Source organism: Argentina silus, assembly GCF_951799395.1.
Source record: "Argentina silus genome assembly, chromosome: 13".
Classification (NCBI taxonomy): Eukaryota; Metazoa; Chordata; class Actinopteri; order Argentiniformes; family Argentinidae; genus Argentina; species Argentina silus.
The window spans coordinates 6,372,503-6,393,228 of record NC_139667.1 but is presented as its reverse complement, the minus strand read 5'-3'; the positions used below and the strand labels follow the sequence as shown (position 1 = coordinate 6,393,228).

General features: G+C 47.0%; 1 protein-coding gene across 1 annotated transcript; it reads left to right on the top strand.

Moving 5' to 3' along the window:
• The first annotated feature begins 875 nt into the window (after positions 1 to 875).
• dctn1b (dynactin 1b) lies at positions 876 to 20,662 on the top strand. The gene is made up of 30 exons (XM_083683992.1): positions 876 to 1,011; positions 3,454 to 3,705; positions 4,150 to 4,228; positions 4,877 to 4,908; positions 6,440 to 6,460; positions 9,307 to 9,324; positions 10,997 to 11,017; positions 11,553 to 11,738; positions 12,326 to 12,523; positions 12,644 to 12,848; positions 12,932 to 13,010; positions 13,146 to 13,305; positions 13,466 to 13,570; positions 13,725 to 13,916; positions 14,028 to 14,144; positions 14,284 to 14,436; positions 14,550 to 14,710; positions 14,840 to 15,008; positions 15,278 to 15,346; positions 15,528 to 15,740; positions 16,046 to 16,207; positions 16,303 to 16,434; positions 16,548 to 16,676; positions 16,781 to 16,923; positions 17,279 to 17,445; positions 18,274 to 18,401; positions 18,597 to 18,783; positions 18,884 to 18,957; positions 19,095 to 19,184; positions 19,336 to 20,662. The coding sequence occupies exons 1-30, from the start codon at positions 964 to 966 to the stop codon at positions 19,471 to 19,473; spliced, it is 3,828 nt and encodes a 1,275-aa protein (XP_083540118.1). The 5' UTR covers positions 876 to 963; the 3' UTR covers positions 19,474 to 20,662.
• The last annotated feature ends 64 nt before the right edge of the window (positions 20,663 to 20,726 follow it).

Here is a 20,726-nt window from a genome sequence, read left to right as displayed (position 1 = left end):
GAATCAAGAAACCTCTTCAATACACCACACTTTTGCTCTACAGGCACAGGAGAGAGATTAGCTACATCCTATATATATGAGAACGGTCTCTTTAAGAGTTAGATGTGTTTTATTTATTAAGTCAATAGTCAGATACTGTTACATTCTGCTGCATTCATTAAGATCAGCTCACTGCCTAGGCAAGTACAGTTACAGTTAGCTAGTGTTTATCGCAATGAGTGTCTGTGAGAGGAGCTGAAAAGATCTGCACTGTGGATGGAGATATTTATTTGTACTGCATCGTGTTACTGTATTTCATGCTTTTTGGACCAGAATTGAAGTTCTTGGAACTGTTTACAACATCGCAGCCGCGAGGAGTGGTACTGCAGTTGCTGTTGATGGTTATCATTCAGATTGAATGGCCGTGTTATGACACTCAACAGTGTTCTTGCTCTCCAGTGACTGATCTCTTAACTGTTATATGCAACCTTGAGGAGAGGGTGGAGACTTCACCTCTTTCTGAGCAGGTATAATATTGCATGAATGAGAGCCCTGCATCAGACAGGCTTTAAGACCCAGTGACGCTCCCTGGGCCTACCCACCCTGCCTCCTGCAGAAGCCAGAGCAGACACTAGCGCATTGCCGACTCTCAGCTGATGCACTCACAGCAGACCAACCCTGGCCTTTTTCTCTGCTCTGTTTTCCTTTGGTCCATTCATCGTCATTCTCGCCCTCTCCAGTCTGCTCGTCAGGGCAGAGTGCGACCTGGCCTCAGAAGCCCCCTAGCACCAGCCAGCGTCCAGGAAACCTCTCTGATCAGCGGCTGGGAAAAGGGAAGTTTAAGCCTGTGCTGTGAGGATTGGTAGAGTGATGGTGTGATCCGGGGGGAGAGAGACGCTCCAGTAGCATCGCTGAACCCCCCCTCCCACCTTGTAGCTCACCGACGCCCCCCCCCATAAGGGAACACAGGCCAGTGTGGAGCCTATGAATCGGGGAAGCATGTCTCAGACTAGGAGGAACACATACACCCGGGTGAGTGTGGGCCAGAGGGGTGTGTATGTCAGACGAGGGGCTGACTAGACTGTCTGTGTTTGTGGATGGCTTCTGTGAGGTTAGTGCGATCTGAGGTCCAGGTGTTTGTCTCTTGTGTGTATATATATGATTTGTTTGGTGGATTTGTTGATTTGCTGATTGTTGATTGTCACCTGTGTTGTGCGTTTGTTGTCTGGATTAGTGGGTTGGGATTTGTTTGTGTATCGTGAGGCTTCATGCCTCTTTTCGAGTTATGGGGTCTTTGTTTGTACGCGATGTAAACAAGTGTTGTGTGTCGGGGTGTTTGTGGGGAAAAGTCGGTTATTGTGGGTTCTTTGCAAGGGTAAGATAACGATCTTTTTGTGAGTTCTGTACTGTATGTATGAGTTAACGGGGTCCTAGCTGTATTTTAGGGTGTATTGCTAGCACTAGACTCTCAATCCCAGAGCCTCTGGATGACTTCCTGTTTGTCATCAGTCTCTGAGTCAGGCAGGAATCAGGATCTCAGTCACGGGAAGGATGACATCACAGCTTTACTTTGTCACATCTCCTCCTCATTGTGGAGTAACAATATTTGCACTGTCCACAGTGCCCTTACCTGGCTTCAGCTACTGTTTCCTGTTACCTTTATTAACCTTTTAGATAACGGTGTTAGTAGTCTGACAGGTAGGTTAGGCTATACATAGGTCTAAGGATAGTTGTGTCATCATACACAGTGGTAAATATGCGTAAGGCCAGAGTGGTAGTGAATAATTCAATATGCTTTCTCTGGTCCTCTCCCCCTCCAGCACATGGTACAGGGCTGGGTATTGTATAAAACAAAATGAATGTTTCATAACAGGCTGTTTTGTGCACTTAATCTGGTCCACCAAAGCACTTAGGCCAGGGATTCTCAGACAATTGAGTGCGCAAGGTGTATGGAATGCCTCATACTTCGGTAGTGTCATAATGGCTAGATTTTCTGGATTTTGGATTTTCATTATCAGATTTCATGGACTGCTGATTTTGGGTAAGACTGCAGCACTTGTAAAATGCAGTGCACAGCAAACCTACAAAGCTTCAAATAAGAAAACGGTGTGGGCTTGGTGTTGATCAAGCATTTCCTAACTCTGTTTTGCCACCTTGGATTTCAGTAGCGAGCCTTTTGATAGAAACTATGAGTGAGATTTGATATCCTTAGTTGACTCGATGGAAGCTTTGAGCCCTCCACATCACCACTTCAATATCAACAGGTTTATCACAATGTCAATGTACAGTATAGGCAAGTTCCATGTGATGTGTCATGGTTATTTAAATGAGATTCGACTTGCAGTATGTGTAATGAAGGTGACTGTATTTGTTATTCTATATTTCTATTAGATCATGTACTGTACCATGAATTCATGCATTCGTTTGATTGTGATGATGCAGCGATATGTGTCCAATATATTACATTCAATCGCCCACTTCGCCCACTTGTTTCATCAGTCAGAGGATGGCCAGCTCTCTGTAAGGCCCATGGCTGAGGAGGAATATAGCCTAGGTAAGGTAGTGCTGATTTTAGGGTTACGGCCATAATGACACTCACACCAAAGCATGTGAGAACACTGAGACAAAGACCCCTTATGTCCCTGCATTCCTACATGTACTTTACCTTATTAAGTAACGTAAAACGGAGGCTTGTTGTGACTTGTGAGAATGCACAGTCACCTTGTGATTGTGATTGTCCTGTGATAAGGCCTAGGTAACTGATTCTAGCCACACTCTGTAAGACGTGTATGCAGTACTACCTTCAAAGAGAGGGTCACCAGCCAAAACATAAGCAATGGGCCAAGTGCAGGATTCCTGCATGTCGGCATTCTCTTCTAAAGATACAGTACATGTTCTATGTTTCTACGTATTTCAGGAGCCCTCTTTCATCTATTTTATAGAATGGCCCACACCCATTGTATAAAATAGTTTAAAAAAGGGCTCCTGAAATGTATTGTGACAGGAAAGGGCTTGAACGTCAACAGGTTCAGAGTAGGCCTGTATAGTATGTTAAATATCTACGTTCACAGGGTGGCAGAACAGCATCACACATTCTGACACAGCCTCAAATCGAAAACTCTTCTGCTGAGTCATGATCAGCCGCACCAGTGCAGCAGCTCCTGAAATAGTATTTTGAGGATTATTGGACTGTAAATTATCGTCACCCCTACTAAATGATTTTCTCCTGATTATTTCCTCGACAGATTAGTGAGAAACAAAATCCTGAAGTCTGATTATTAACTGCTTGTTGCCATTGCGAAGCTCTCTTATTGAACAAAAAATGTTACCGAGCTTAGTGAATAGGGAACGAGCTTCAGCTGAAGCATGTCTAGGCACTGACCTACATCTGTTGTTCAATTAAAGCAGCAACTCCTATACTTTTGTATTTCCTATATTAATGCATAATGCCTTTTGTCCCCTGTCCCTCCCCAGACCACCAGCAGTGGCAGCAGCAGGATGAGCTCAGACGGGGGTGGCAGGCCGGCCAAGGTGGGCTCTCTGGTGGAGGTGATTGGTAAGGGCCACCGTGGCACTGTGGCCTACATTGGTACCACGCTCTTTGCCACTGGCAAATGGGTGGGCGTCATCTTGGATGAGCCCAAGGGAAAGAACGATGGCACAGTTCAGGGCAAGCGCTACTTTACCTGCGACGAGAACCATGGCATCTTTGTACGCCAGTCACAGGTAAAACACCAGTGTTGGTTATGACTGCACACGTACATACACACACACCTCTGTGGCTCAGTTGGTAGAGCATGGCGCTAACAGTGCTTAAGTTGTGGGTTCGATTCCTGCTGGGACCATATATACTGAAATGTATGCACTCACTGCAATGTAAGTCGCTTTGGATAAAAGCGTCAGCTAAATTGCATATATTATTATATATTACACACACACACACACCTTTCACAGATTAACATGAATATTGATGAGTTTCTGTATTACTAAACTCATTAGTTGGTCTTTCTCTGAGCTGTAAAGACTGACTGACCCTCAAGTAGGTCTGCATTGGAGTTATAAAGGTTGCCCTGGATACTAAAATGATTGATATTCAGTTACTGTGATCATATTTCAAACAGTAATGAATATGATAGTATTTCTCTCTCTCTCTCTCTCTCTCTCTCTCAGATCCAGCTGGTTGATGATGGGGCAGACACCACGTCCCCAGAGACACCTGAGCCGGCCACTTCCAAGGTTCCCAAGCGAGGTAACAGCACACAGAGAGGGGTCCCATTTGCTCCACTTCCCCCTCTAAAAGACTGATACACTACACCTCATACGACAGTTCACTATAAACGGAGTCTGCCACTCTGCCCCACCTTTACAGTGAGATAAGCAAAACAGAAGGCGTTGTGTGTCAACGTACAGTATCTTTCTCTCACTTCCTGTCTCTCCCTTTGTGAGAGAACAGAGACAATGTCTGAGGTACTGGCACAGTGGTGCCAATGGGCCATTGCCATGGTTACCGCTCACTGCTGCAGTGAGCTCATTGGCGGGGGTGCAGGGAGGAGGGGGGGGGGGCTACTCTGTATTTGGAACTTGCATTGGAACAGAGAGGGCTGATGGCAGGGAGAGAGAAAGAGATGAGGGAGGGATGGCAAACCTGCAGGATGTCATCCTCTCACGGGGCAGCCATCTGATTGACAGGGCTAACAGCCAGACATGTAAGGATGTAAGACTTGCAGCTTCCTGCCTTGCTGTTATGGCTTATTATGGGCAACCATATGGCAAATGGCACCTGGCAGCATGTTTTCTGTTTGCATTGTCAAATTCAAACCAGGATCTGTAAAGACCTTTAAACTCTGTGTCATGGATATAATAAACGAGTGTTTGTCTCTCTCCTTTTCCTCCTCAGAGATCCTGGAGACGCCCAGGTCCAGCAAAATGGTGAGTGTGGTGGTACCAAGGTACAGTGAAGTTTCCTACAGGGCAGTCTGACCCAGATATGGAGACCTAACCAGAATCAACACACCCTTGAATGAAAACACACATGCGTATCCTGCATATCCTGCTGTTCTCAAGGCGGATGGAGACTTTGCGAATGTGCCATTTTAGTGAACTAAATCAAGACTTTCAGGTCTTTTTCTGTTTTGTGTGAATGTTTTCATGCAACTGATTGTGTAATTACTGAAACCTTTGATGTGAATTAGCAACTGCAAGTCATAGCGGTTTCCATAGAAATGGTTGTGGTTACTATTTGCTGTTTAAACACACCCCATTGTCCCTTGAAGGTTCGGTATACCCGATTCCACCCTCACCATTCGAATTTAGATGAGAACAACTCTCTCTCTCTTTCTCAGTGTCTCTCTCTCAGTGTCTCTCTCTCTCTCTTTCTCTCTCTCTCTCTCTCTCTCTCTCTCTCTCTCTCTCTCTCTCTCTCTGTCTCTCTCTGTCTCTCTCTGTCTCTCTCTCTCTAATCACCTCTACCTCCTTCCTCCATAGATCTTACTCCTCCTAGCCTGAAATTCCTTTTCTGTCCAGTAGAGAGCACTGTTTATTTACCAATTGTTTTTATTCCAGATACAAGCCCTGTTCCTGGATTTTGACACATTTTATTGGCTTTGTTTTTACCTCTGGAGGGTTTTAAAAACAAATGATCTCCTGCTGTTTAGTCAGCGAGAATGTCACAGCAGTCAGCAAGAGTGTCAGAGTATCAGACTAGCACTTAAAAATGGGTGACAGCGGTACTACCTTAGACCAACTCTGTGAAAAAGACAGATGACTACTGTTAATGCCATGTATTTTTTCTCTTATTAAACTTGTCAAGAGCCTAACCACTCACTTTACAACTAAAGTACATTATTTTCTTAGGTCAGTCAGTGCTGAGGCTTGTAGCTCTATTTTGGTCCCGGTTTCCTTCAGTGTGCTGAGTCACGGTAGCCATGACGGTGTCTCTGTGGACATAGCCCTCCTGGTTCACCTGATACTGCTCCTGCTCCCTCTCCCTCTCCCACCCCTCCCCTCTCAGGTCTCAGATCTGGAGGTGACAGCAGTTTACCATGAGCAGAATATCACCCCCTCCCCCCACAGTCAGAAATCTGGCTTTCTGAACACAAAGAATTACCAGCAGTGTCATCAGAGAATAGTAGTTAACTCAGTCAAGACTCTAACAGGGTAATAGATGAGGATAAGCAAATTAGCCTCTTTACTACTTTTTACATACAAGGTTATTTTGTCTGTCGTGTACAATAAACACGTGTGTGTGTCTGTGTGCGTGCGTGCGTGCGTGCGTGCGTGCGTGCCAGGGCCTGTACTGGTGCGTGTTAATGCCTGTGCTGGTGTGTGTGTGTTTGTTTACCTCTGGTGAAACCACAGAGAGCACTGACTCACAACTCCCATCACCTCCAGCACATCACTGATGAACTCGTAACCTCTAACCTCTCACCTTTGCACCCCCTCCCTCCCTCTGACCACGCAGCGAGGAGTGAAGCCCAAGAAGGTGGTGCATGCTTCTCGAACCTCGGTAATAGTGATTATGTGGTAATCGTGGTAACCGTGGCTCTGAATGGCCTAGCTGCATGGCCCATTACCCATAACCCCCCCCCCCCCCCCCCCTACCTGCTCATCAACTTTTTGTTGTACTGTTGTTTGTATGTACTGCACATGTGTTTGTGTGAGTGAATGTGAGTTACAGAGAGAGCTCATACCCGTCTACCGACCCCTCCCTGGCCCCTCGTCCACTCCCCATCCTCCTCTGTGCTCTCCTCAGTCGGCGTTGTTCTTCTGTGGTCGGCTCCAACGTCGGCTCTTGGTCTCGGCCAGTGTCCATGGCTGCTCTCTCTGTGTCCGGTAGCATGTTAACTGTGATGTGCAGCTCTTGATCAGCTCTTCACCATACTCTTGTGTTCTCATGGTTCAGTGCTCTTTAAAAGTCTGTGAGCTGAGTCATAAGCTCATAAGACCTCTGCCGGCATGAAAATGTCAGTTTCTGGGTGGGTGCACTCATCTTGGCTGGTGGAACTGACCCGCACCTGCAGAGACTCGACTCGGTAGCCCAGCTGCAGAGTATGGATTTCCTGCCAGATTGGCTCTGCTCAGCACCCATATATTATTTGTGTCTCTAGTTCCTGCTGCTCTTCCATCTTGCCCAGGAGTCTATGGTCCTCAGGGTCTGCCTTAGTTTGTACTGGGAGGCTCTAGAAGGCTTCATCTTACAGCCTGACAGTCTGACTTCTCTTGGTGATCCGTTTTTAAATGAGTCACACCCACTTCTTGGAGTTGTGCTCTATGGATGCTCCCCAAGACAACTCAATTAGGAGGGACAAATAAAGATATATCCAACAAATTACAGGACATGAGGAACGATTAAGAACTGTGTGTTACTTGTATTGTGTAGTGTAATGCTGTGATTTGAGAGAATAGAAGTTGATGCTGTTGCTGTGCTGTGTTAGTGCTGTTAGTGCAGTAATTCAATCCCTCTCCATCAGTCTATGGAGCTACTGGACTGGCCATCCACAGGGCACATAGCCCTGAGAGGCAGTGATTTTCTCCAGCTTATGCTGTTATAGCAGGAACCTGATCCCCCCCAGTCCATTCTCATGCCCCCTTTCCCCCACTCTTCCTCTCCTCCCCGGTACACAGGGCACACTTAGAGAGAGAGAGAGAGAAGATACTGTTCAATTTTTAAAGACGACAGATTTCCCCTCAGAGCCCTGTAATGGATACAGACACACACACACACACACACACACACACACACACACACACAATGCTCTGTAATGCTGTAATGGATACCTCAGATCATTATGCGCATATGCATGCTGCACCACCTGCAATACATGAAATGGATCCCCCCCCCCCCCCCCCCCCCGGCTATTACATTACATCAACAATTTAAACTTTGACTATTTTTCAGAATATTTGGCATCATTTAACATTCATGTTAGTGTATGAGTATGACTGTGAAACACACAAGCAGCGTATCCTCGAGGAGTTAAGCCTCTTAGGCGGTGGTGCTGTTCTAACTGGGCTGATGGCACAGATTAAGGGGAGCTGGTAAAGACACTGCTGCTTCTACTACTGGGCCATATGTCCACTCAGCTCTGGCCTGGGAGTGGATTTGTAATGGAGTAAACACTAGGGGACAGAGCGGGATAACAACCAACCCACAGTGTAGCCCTTCTTATGGCCATCATACAGTGAGGCTCATAACACAATTACGCAATCGTGTATTAATCTATTTAATCATTACTTACTGGTTACAAAAGCGGTAGTTTTACGTGGTGAACTGTAGCGTATGTTGCCATTGAGATCTGTTAGACTACACAACATGGGACTCAGTAAAGGGACATGTTCCTGACTACAATGAAGAATGTACATCTTTTCACACATGACCTATTCCCCCAGACATCCACATTCATCATAACACACAAAGCACACGTCCTCTGTAACCCTATTGTTTTGGAAAGCCTATTCTAATTGGCCCACAGAGAGGAATTGGGGAGCGTTGCTAGGATACAATGGAAACTTGCATCAGTGCTACCCGTTACTCCCCTTCCACCCCAGATCACTACCCCTCCCTTTGCTAATGTTCTCTCTCCATCCTCTCTCTGCCTCTCTTTTCCCTCTCCCCCAGACACCACGCCCCTCTCGCCCGCTCCCTGTCCACTGCTCTCCCTCCCCCCACTCACACTACACCAGCACCCTCTTGCTCCTCCTCCTCCTCTCTCTCTCTCCATCCATCCATCGAGAATAGAGGTGAGGGGGGGTAGTGATGTAATGCACGAGCAGGGCAGCGGTTGGCAAATCACAGAGAGCCAAAGAGAAGGCAGAAAGAGACAGAGGGAGAGGAAGAGAGCAGGAGAAGGGGAGGCTTCGCTGTGTGAACCAGTCACTTGTCAGAAGGGCTTGCAGCCTGATGTCAGAGTCTTAATCAGACCAAGAGGGAGGTCTGAAGGATACGCTCTGGCAACCCTGCAGAGAGCTCCGCTTATGAAAGAGGCTGCATTGGCAACCCTTCAGGAAGGACATAAAGGACTATAGCAGGAGCCTGGGAAAGATCTGCGGCCATTTGCACTGCAGCTTCCCTGCCTGAGCTGAGCTGAGCAGAGCGGCTTCAGCCTGTTGTCTGTCTGTCTGTCTGTCTGTCTGTCTGTCTGTCTGCCTGATTGTGTGCAGGACTGGCTGTGTCTGTCTGACTTGTCTCTGTTAAATCTGGTCTCTGCTGCTGCTCTCAATGGCACTGTGGGACTGAGCGTTTGCCTGTTTTATTCCTTTGTGTGTGTGTGTGTGTGTGTGTGTGTGTGTGTGTGTGTGTCTTCTTCTCTCGCAAATATGATGAGACAGACTCCTGCACCCCGGAAGGTACAAAACACCATCTGATGTCTATCATGTATTTGTGGGGTGTTGTTGTCATCCATTAGTTGTGTTTTTTTCTGTTGGCAGAGCTGTTATCCAGATTGGTGTTTAATCCGTGCCTCATTTCATTAGGGATTTTGCTTTTGTCTCGTATATGAAGATGTCCTGTCATGTTTGGAAATGTTCTGGTATATGTCAAATATGATTCTAGTTTAAATGTTGTTCAGGAGTATGGCTTGACTTGGTCACACCTTGTCATCTTGCATCAAGTCTTATTTGTACTCATTATTTTTGGTTGTTAGTTCATAAATGGTTTAATGTGCAACTTCATGTCAAAGTACCATCTATCAGTTTTTAGTGTTTTAAAAAAAAAAAAAAAAAAAAAAGTGTTGTAGAGCTATTTGTCCTTTTCATGGTCTTTTTGAAATGTCAGTGGTGTATTTTTGATACGCGTCTCCATGTGTTATCCTTAACTCTTGGCACTGTGGCCTTATCCTGCAGAGGTCTTGCATGCCTTGAACATGTTACCACTGCTTATAGCCTTTGAGGAGGTCCAAAGCATCGGTCATCCTGAGAGCAGAACCCCTAGCCCTTTAACGCGTCTGTGCCTCTATTTTTCCCCACTGCTTATACAGTATAGCTCCAGAGGGTGTCAACTCTTATTTGGTACGCTTATTGTGTGAGGCTAATTTCTGCTGAATGGTCCGGCAGTAATCCAATAAGATACTCAAGGGTATGTCTAAGATGAAGGAATGGGAGCAAAGAGGATAGAGAATGGAGAAGTACCCAGAGGACACAGAGAGAGAGAGAGAGAGAGAGAGAGAGGGAGAGAGAGAGAGAGAGAGGGAGAGAGAGAGTGTGATTGGGGAACTTGGAATAGAGGAGGGAAATAGTTTAGAATGGGATGGGTGAGAGAGGTTGGGCAGGAATGTTCAGTGGTTGTAGAGAGGAGGAATGAGGACTGAGTCAGTTGGGATATGTCTACCTGGTTAACGTATGGCCCTGTGTGTGGGGGTGAGGGTAGCTATTTGCTCTTCTCCGCTCCGGACCAGTTGTTTCCCCCTAGAAAACAATACAAGTCATTTATCCGACACTGGTGGTGCCAGTCTCCCTGTCTCCCTATTGTCGCTGGCGTCTGCCATGGGCAAACATGAAACGAGCCATTCAGGATGTTAGGGACGGAACAGAAGCTCAGCAAACAATCCACAAGGCAGACACCCTAAGGATGGTGTGATGTGATCCTATAATGTATTCTTAGTAGCTGACCTTTGGTAGGAATACACCCAGTGATCTATCAGTGATATACATTAGTGGATATACCCTTGTTAGTCATGTGGAGGTTGTGTTGCAGTTGTCAACTTGCCAACTCAGAAATTATGATAAAAACACACTGTCGGTTATGCCTACATGGTTAATGATTTTGAGCGAGCCAGTGAAGGGCACACCTGAAATTGTGATTTACTGTGTCACCTTGTCTGCTCTTCTGCTGACAGCATTGAGTGTGAGTTCTGCCTGGTGTCACTATACTAACCCTGACTGTCTCTGTTTCTCTCCTCTCCCTCTCCGTCGCCCTGCCCTGCCCCATGATGGCCCTCTTCTGCATGCGCCTCCTCCTCTCCTCTTCTTCTCCAATCCTCTCCTCCTTTCTTCCTTTGTCCTCCTCTCCTCCCCTCTTCAGACCCCGGCCAGACGGCCCAAGGTGAGCCCAGTGTTGTACAGTCTTGGGGCAGGTTAGCCGGGGGGGGGGGGGGGGGGGGGGTTGGGTCATATGTATACCTGAGTTAACTGTTGGAAGACAACTGAAGTCAACACATTTAAACCAATAGCTATATACCCTTCAGTATGCCCACTGTGTGTCTGACATGCTGCCAAGTGTCTGTGTTGTTGGTTGCCAGCACATGCATGCTTACCCACCTCATTTGCATAACCATTGGTCCTTGATTAATATTTTGTATTCTTTTCTGACACTCCTCACCTAGTCCCTTTTTTTGCACAGGTCACATGTAATACAGCTGTCATCTGATGACGTCAGTTTTATCCCATGCCTTTTGTCAACAATTCTCTCCCTATAGGATGATTTATGTCTGTTTTTCATTTGCATTTCATTGGGCTCTACCATTTCATTTTCCTTGACCCAAACAGAGGATGTACACTTGTGTCAGTGAGTCTTCTCTCTTCTGTGTCCATGTCTGTCTTCTATAGTATGTCTCTGACTGTCCTGTCTCGCCCTCCAGCCCAGCCGTCCTGCAGGGACAGGCGCTTCCAAGGCGGGGCCCTCTGGGTCGGCCTCGGCCTCGGCTGGAGAGATGAGCAGCAGTGAGCCCAGCACCCCGGCCCAGACCCCCCTGGCCGCTCCCGTCATCCCCACCCCCGGGGGCCTCCTCTCACCTGGAGCCCCTCCACCTCCAGTCCCCAGCAAGGTCAGCTCAACCCAACACTCTTAACCATGAACTGTGTGTATGACCAATGACGATGGAGTGAACACCAACCAATCCAAAGTGTAAAGACAAACCTAAGCCGCTGTCTCTCTTCAACATTTGTTAAGTGTTATCAAGGTGTAGAATTGGCTGATATCCTGTGTTGGATGTGAAGACTGGCACCAGTCTTATGACTCACTCACTCAGTGCCTCACCCGTTTGTTCTCAGGGGGAAGTCGCTATGGCAACGCAGGTGCAGTGGTGTGATGTGGAAGCATGTTAATCCGGAGTGTTGCTGTTTCACACTAACAACTTAGCACTTTGTCAGCAGTGTGACAGTGTGAGTTTGAGTGGCGTGTGTGTGTGCGTGTGTGCGTGCGCGTGTGTGTGTGCGCACATATAACATGCTGTATGTGTAAGCATGAGTTTTACTCCTTTAGATGCAGGACCTAGAGTCATGTTCACAAGGAATGTCGGGTGTGTGAAATGTGTGAGCTTGTTTCTGAGTGTGAGTGCGTGAGCGATCATATGTTTAAGTGTATAGTAACCCCCCATTGCCCATCCCCCACGCCCTCTCTCTACCTCCCCAGGAGGAGGAGTCTCTGCGTGGCCAGGTGAAGGACCTGGAGGAGAAGCTGGAGACGTTGAGGATGAAGCGGACGGAGGACAAGGCCAAGCTGAAGGAGCTGGAGAAGCACAAGATCCAGCTGGAGCAGCTGCAGGAGTGGAAGAACAAGATGCAAGAGCAGCAGAACGAGCTGCAGAAACAGCTCAAAGAGGCCAAGAGGGTAGACTAACCATCATAACCTCACATTGTCCTCAATACAACCCCTATATAGCTGACCACAGGCCCCTGGTATAACACTAGTAGCATACGCTGTATTAATGAACCTCTGCCCACCTCGTAGGAGGCTAAGGAGGCCCAGGAAGCTAAGGAGCGCTACATGGAGGAGATGGCAGACACCGCAGACGCTATAGAGATGGCCACGCTGGATAAGGAGATGGCTGAGGAGAGGGCTGAGTCACTGCAGCAGGAGGCAGACTCCCTCAAGGAGAAACTAGACGAGCTCACCATGGACCTGGAGATCCTCAAACACGAGATAGAGGAGAAAGGTACCAGTAGACACAGAACCAAACGCAAGCGCGCACACACACACACACACACACACACACTATAACTGTTTATCATTCTTTAGGCTCAGACGGCGCAGCCTCCAGCTACCATGTCAAGCAGCTTGAAGAACAGAATGGCAGATTGAAGGAAGCACTAGTCAGGTATGTTTGTGTTTTGGTGTTTTGCCCAATATCTGTTTTCGTAGTAGGTGCTCTGTATGTATGTGTGTGTGTGTGTGTGTGTGTGTGTGTGTGTGTGTGTGTGTGTGTCTTTATCAATTGTTTCCTGTGTGTCAGGATGCGTGACCTGTCGGCCTCAGAGAAGCAGGAGCATCTGAAGCTGCAGAAGCAGACGGAGAAGAAGAGTGTAGAGCTGGACACATTTAGGACACAGAAAGAGAAACTACAGGAAGAGATGAAGCTGGCAGAGAAGACCATTGATGAGCTCAAGGAGCAGGTCTGCACTCTCTATGGTTTATATACATTCAGTCACCCAGAGCGTTGGTCACTGATGGCCACTGGCAGACCATCTATAGATCATTTGACCATCTATAGTTCATTTGGGGGTCCTATCCTTGATATGGTCACTCATGGTCATGTTGTGGTCTGTGTTTCAGGTGGATGCTGCTCTTGGGGCAGAGGAGATGGTGGAAACTCTGACAGAGAGGAACCTGGACCTGGAGGAGAACGTGAGGGAGCTGAGAGAGACCGTCAGTGACCTGGTGAGTGACTGTATGACAGTGGCTAACTCTACAGTATCACTTATGCAACTGATCCATCTTGCCGTATCTAAATAGGGCAGTTTGCTGTGTTTCTATGGGGTGAGGTCAGTGCTGCCCCCTGGTGTCTGACCCAGTGTCGCGGCCCACTCTGTAGGAGGCCATAAACGAGATGAACGACGAGCTCCAGGAGAACGCTCGCGAGACGGAGCTGGAGCTGAGGGAGATGCTGGACCTGGGCGGGTCTCGGGTGCGGGAGTCTGAGAAACGGGTGGAGGCCGCCCAGGAGACCGTGGCTGACTACCAGCAGACCATCAAGAAGTACCGGGAGCTGACCGCTCACCTGCAGGTATGACCAGGGAGAAAAGTCAGAATCATAGCGCCTTCCTTCAAAAGTCAATAAAAAAAGTCTCTCCTGGTGGTCTCTTTGGGTTTCTAAGGCTTTCCATTGTTCCTGCAGGAGGTGAACAGAGACCTGACATGCCAACAGGAGGCCACTGCAGAGCAGCAGCAGCAGCCCCCAGCAGAGTTGTTTGACTTCAAGATCAAGTTTGCTGAGACCAAGGCTTACGCCAAGGCAAGCTCATCACAGTGCCTTTCTCCAATATGACCGGATTAGCACTTGTATTTGTGTAAAATCTCATTTGGCCAAGTCTGAATGCTTGTCTTTCTATCTGGGTGTGTGTGTGTGTGTGTGTGCATGTGTGTGTACACAGGCTATAGAGATGGAGCTGAGGAAGATGGAGGTGGGCCAGGCTAACAGACAGGTGTCTCTGTTGACTTCCTTCATGCCTGACTCCTTCCTGCGTCACGGCGGGGATCATGACTGCATCCTGGTGCTGCTGCTCATCCCCAGGCTCATATGCAAGGTGTGTTCTACAGACCGCGCTGAAGATGAGCTGTGTGCATCGGTGTAGGAGACAACTGAGCTGACTGAGGACTGTGTGCTCGTGTGTGCGTGTGCATATATATTTGTCTCTAGGCTGAGCTGATCAGTACTCAGGCCCAGGAGAAGTTTGATCTGAATGAGAACTGTGTGGAGAGGACTGGCATGAGAGGAGCAGTGGGAGAGCAGCAGAGCTTCGCTGGTGGACTTGTCTACTCTCTGAGTCTGCTACAGGCCACTCTCCACAAATATGAACAGTATGTATCCTTTCCTAGCCCCCTCTTAACACAACACCCAAACATGTACCCTTATCTCCTTCAACTACACCCCCCCCCAACACTCACACTCACTTTGTGTGTGTGTGTGTGTGTGTGTGTGTGTGTTAGAGCTCTGAGTCAGTGCAGTGTGGAGGTTTATAAGAAGATTGGGACGCTGTACCCTGAGATGAGTGTGCACGAGCGCTCTCTGGACTTCCTCATTGACCTGCTGCACAAAGACCAGCTGGACGAGACTGTGCACGTGGAACCTCTCACCAAGGCCATCAAATACTATCAGGTACTCAACACACACTCAACACGCAGTCAACACACATCATGTACTGTAGGTACACACAAACAAATCACATCCGAACATTACACACCATCAGCACTCTGATGAACACATTGGGCATATTAAAGTCTCTCAGCAGCAAGTGAAAAAATGTCTTCTGTTATAATGTCTGATAAGACTGTCTACTTACATACATAAGTCATAGTAAAAGTCATACTTCTGGTCTGTACTGTATATCATGGCAGTTGATGTGAGTGACCGTGTTGTCATTGCAGCACCTGTACAGTATCCACCTGGCAGAGCAGGTGGAGGACTGCACCATGCAGCTGGCTGACCACATCAGGGTAAGAGGAAGACACAACCCTCAGCACTATTTCTATTGATTGAATCTTGGAATACATTCTGCTTCTTAACACTGTGATTATCGAGCTTTGATAACTTTGTTTGAATCATGCTGAATCACGCTGTCACGCGAAAACCCCTCCGTAGTGGCTTCACATGATGAATCCCTGTTCTCCTGTGCAGTTTACCCAGAGTGCCTTGGACTGCATGGCGGTGGAGGTGGGGCGTCTGCGGGCGTTCCTCCACACTGGGCAGGAGAAGGCGGACCTGGCTGTCCTGCTGAAGGACCTGGAGACCTCCTGCAGTGACATCAGACAGTTCTGTAAGAAGATCCGTCGGCGCATGCCTGGAACCGACGTGCCCGGCATCCCTGCAGCCCTCACTTTTGGACAGCAGGTGATGGCAACACATGCACTTACCGACCCACTGGAGTGTTTGGATTGTAGCCTGTGTTAATAGCAAATCAGTCACTGCTTTGTGTGTGCTTGGATGTGGCCAATGTTGAAAGACCCTCTTAACACCGTTCAGACAGGCACCTAAGGGAAGATAGGACGTTTATTCACTGATTTATTGAAGTGATTGAGACATATGCTGTTGTTCAGACATGACAATTCAATTCAAATGTTAATGGTCATTTACACAATATACAAGATACAATGTACAATGTCTTTGTAGAATGTGGACTGTGGTTTGTCTCCTAGGTGGCAGACACTCTGATGGACTGCAGGAAGCACCTGACGTGGGTGGTGGCTGTGCTGCAGGAGGTGGCGGCTGCAGGGGCGCAGATGATCGCCCCCCTCAGCGAACAGGAGGGGCTCTCCGCCCTCAAACTAGAGGATGTGGCCTTCAAGGCAGGGGAACAGGTACGCAAACACACTTCTTACCTTTTCTACATAGCTTGTGGATCGCATGACCTCTGTGTGACCTGATTGTGTTGTACTGTCCATTCCATTCACAGATCTATGGAACCCAGGGCGCTAACCCCTATGAATGCCTGCGCCAGTCCTGCAGCATCGTCATAGCCACCATGAACAAGATGGCCACTGCGATGCAGGAGGGAGAGTATGATGCAGAAAAACCCCAGTGCAGGGTAACTTAAAGTAGTTAAACTTAAACAGCTGTATCAAGCATTCCAAGTGCTATTGTTGAAGGCAACATGTATCATGTGTCCATTTTGATGTTTCTCTGTTGGTCCCTTCTCAGATCTCCCCACCAGTGGAACTGCGGGCAGCGGCCTTGCGCGCAGAGATCACAGACGCAGAGGGGCTGGGCATGAAGCTGGAGGACAGAGAGACTGTCATCAAGGAGCTGAAGAAGTCCCTCAAAATCAAGGTACACAAACACAGATTGCAGGGTAAAACACCAAAACTAAGACAAATCAGAGATCTGAGTTTGTTTACCTTGATAAAGTTCATCTTGTTTGTGTGTGCTCCCAGGGAGAGGAGCTCAGTGAGGCTAGCGTGCGTCTCAGCCTGCTGGAGAAGAAGCTGGACAGCTCGTCTAAAGACGCAGACGAACGTGTGGAGAAGATCCAGACCCGACTAGACGAGACCCAGACATTGCTCAAGAAGAAAGAGAAGTGAGACCATGTCCAGAATGCACACTTTCGAATATGATATATAGAGAGAATATGTTACCTATGATGCTATAGTTATCTTTAATAGTGAATTCATCCTTGGGGCGCTTAGTGGCGTAGCGCACTAATGCGCACACCATGTAACCGCAAGGTTCCTGGTTCGATTCCGACCCTCAACATATCTTGCATGTCATTCCTCCTCTCTCTCACCCATCCTTCCTGTCAATCTCTACTGTCTCTCTCAATAAAGCAGAAATGCCCTAAAAACATATATTTTTTAAAAACCCAGTGAATTCATCCTATACTTAGACCTGGTATTGGTTATGTATATAACATACTGACATTCCCTCTTCTTTAGGGAGTTTGAGGAGACCATGGATGCCTTGCAGGCTGACATTGACCAGCTGGAGTCAGAGAAGGCGGAGCTGAAGCAGCGCCTCAACAGCCAATCAAAGATGACTATCGACGGGTTGAGAGGAGCGCCAGCATCGGGCATCGCATCGATCATCACGGGGGCGACCGGCGGTGAGTAGCAGAAACACCCCCCGAGGGGTCATACACCCATTTAACATGATTAACAATGACAGTGAGTAGGACCAACTGTGTAAATGTAGATTTTTAGGACATAAGAAACTCAATACAGACATGTGAATGGTTCTTACTGTTTAGGTGCACACACAACCTAATTTGCATGTGCTTAAAGGATGTCTGCCAGTGGCTGACTGAATCTACCCTGATTATGTCATGGGTGGCTTGCTCTAATGTTTACACACAAATGTGCTGTTACGTCACAATTAAAGCAGATGAGCTTTAAGCAGAGACAGATTGGATATCAGTGCAATCCCAGAAGCTCTGTTTAACCTCCTTTCTGGACCCTAACACTCCGTCACTCACTCTCTCCCTCTTTATCTCTCCTCTCTGTGTCCCTGCTCTTCATCCCGCTCTCCCTTTACCTCTCTAATCCACAGAAGAACAGAAAGGTACTTTAAAGCCTGAATAGGCTTCTTCCCTTTGACCCTGCACGCTTATGTTTCCTCTTTAGAGACAAACAGACAGACTGTTTCACTTGGTTGGTTTAGAGTGTGGGTCAGTCAACATTCACATCAATGTTAAAGATTGGCTTTTCAAATAAGTATATAATAACTATAGTGATTTTGAGTGTTTGAATCAAATCAGATGAAGTGCAGCTGGTCCACTCCCTAAACCATCCTTGTAGGATATCTCTTAGGTGTCTTTTATTGTCATGTTTTGACTTATGAATACTATTTAATGTCCTAGAAGAAACATTTTTTAAAGCGTGTGTTGATTTGGCTGTGTCTGTGTTGATAGCTAGTGTCTGTGTTGCTCCTATAGCGAGTGTGATGACCGGTATGGGGGCAGGGTCGGGGATCCAGGTGATCGACTCCCCCCTGCTGACTCAGCAGATTGAGGCCCAGAGACTCAGCATCAAACACCTGAAGAATGAGAACAACAGACTGAAGGTATGAAGAGTCCCTCAGGAACATATCATCTTCCTCTTTCTGATAAAAATACATCATCAAATGGTTGGAAGTCACTTGAAAACCATCATCATTATCATAAAGTACAACTCTTACACAGGTCTATAACCACTCAGATCACATTTAATGTGAATTCAGAATATGCTCATAGTTGATCCCTTCCTCCTCCTTTCCCAGGCTGAGAAGATGCGTGCTCAGCTGGCCTCTCTGCCCCCCCTCCACGTGGCTAAGCTGCCATCCAGAGACGGGTCTCGCCCAGAGGTGCTCTCTAGTGCCCTCTACCGCAAGACCGATCAGCTGCTGGAGACACTGTTACAGATGAGTGCCAATGTCAAAGTGGTGGACATCACTGGCAAATCACCAGGTAGAGTACACATACACACACATCCATAATCATATACTGTACAACCGTTGGTATTCCACTAGAACAAAGAGAAACAATCTTTTGTTTATTTGTTTTGCAGTGACGCCTAGTGCCCAGCTTTTGGAACAGACAGCTAGACTACAGTCTCTCAGTGACACTCTGGAGAGACTGAAGGTAAACAAACAAACACTAACACTGCTCCTAATGATGGTGTACTTATGCAGCGTTTATCCCTGTACGGTCGTCTAGGACAGGGAAACTGATCTCTCCCCCCCCCCCCCTCCTAACACATCTTCTCTCCTCTCTCTCAGGATGAGGTAGCAGAACATGTAGTGACTCAGAGACCTGGAGCTCGAGTCTCCTCTGACTTTGCCACTTTCCCCTCAACCTCCTTCGTAAAGGTAAGAACCACACCAGGGGCACCTTTGAGTACAAGCATGTAACACATCAATACAAATACACCAACACATGAGGACATAAGTTACTATTTTCTATACTTTGTAGCCAGTCCATAATCTAGCCTGTAACTGTGTGTCCCTGTCGCCCCCCCAGGCGAAGGAGGAGAAGAAGGGGGACACTGTGCTGGTGGGCAAGGTCATGATGCCGTGCTCGCGTGGTCAGGAGCAGGTTCACCGCCTTGTCCTATCACAGCCTCAGCTCCAAAGAGTGCACCGCCTTCTGCTTACTTAAACTCCGCCTGCAGCCATGCCCCTCCCATCCTGCCCGAGAGTCTGTCTCCCCCCCGTCTGTGCGCTGTGTGGTTTATAGGACAAAGCAGCTTAGGCCAAAAACTTTGGATGTGTCCATGTGTTCATACGTACTATACACTGCTGAGGTTGATGCCACAATATTGTTCATGATGATGACTGTCTTATGTGATCAGGTGTTGTATTCCCTTTTTTATAACTTGGCTACAGTGTCTGAAGGGGAAAAGAGTCAAATTAGTTAATGTATTTGTTGAAAATAGTGGGGCATTTACTACAGTATAATTACTATACTTTATGAACAAAGTCTCTTAGAAGCTGCTTCATCATAGCTTGCTGAGAAGAAAACTAAGGGATTTTATGAAAAATGTGTGAGATGTTTTGATTTTAAGATGTTAAGTTTCCTTTTTAAGACGGTTTTACGTGTAAATGTTTTTCTTATGGAGCATTGTATGGCTTAAGTTATTTAGTATTTATTGCACACAAATGCCAGTATGTTGTTACAGTCTTTTACATGACTTGGTCAAAGGTCATATGTATGATTAATAACCATTTATGTGAGCAATGTAACCTAATTGGAAATTTCAGAGCTATATCGACTTGTATTACGTTTGTTTAGTGAGAGAATCTTTTGCTACTCTACTCAAAAAACTATTGCTGTGTAGAATTAACCGAGTCATAGCCTTAACTACAGAGAGAGCCTTGTGGTGACTGTTCTCATGCCTTAGATTTTGTTTTTAGAAACCAAACCTCATTTACAGGAAAACAACATCTTTGCCAAAGAAGCTTTGTTTTACTTCATCATTGCTTGACATCTTTGGTTGAAAGAGGCTTTGTAGTTTTATTAACCCCAAGCGATACTATGTTATATTCAAAACATTGTTTGATATATTTTATCATGACATTTCAGATATATATATATATATATATAGTAAGATTAACATGGTATTTAGTTATTCATTTAGAGGCGTCATGTGAAGGCACAGTGCATCTATTGGGTCATTATCACCCTAGAAGGAAAGTGACGGATGTCCTCTCATCCTAAGGCATGGATTCTGTCAGGCTACATTCTGCTATCTCTGTGCTCTAAACGTGCAACTGATGGAATTCTGCATCATGTGACCTGTCCCAGTGTTATTACTGCTCTCCCACCACTCTAACCACTTGAACAATAAACAGCCTGTGGAAGAAATGAATGCCCTTGTCCGTCCCTGTTAACCTCTTTGAGTGTGATTGATG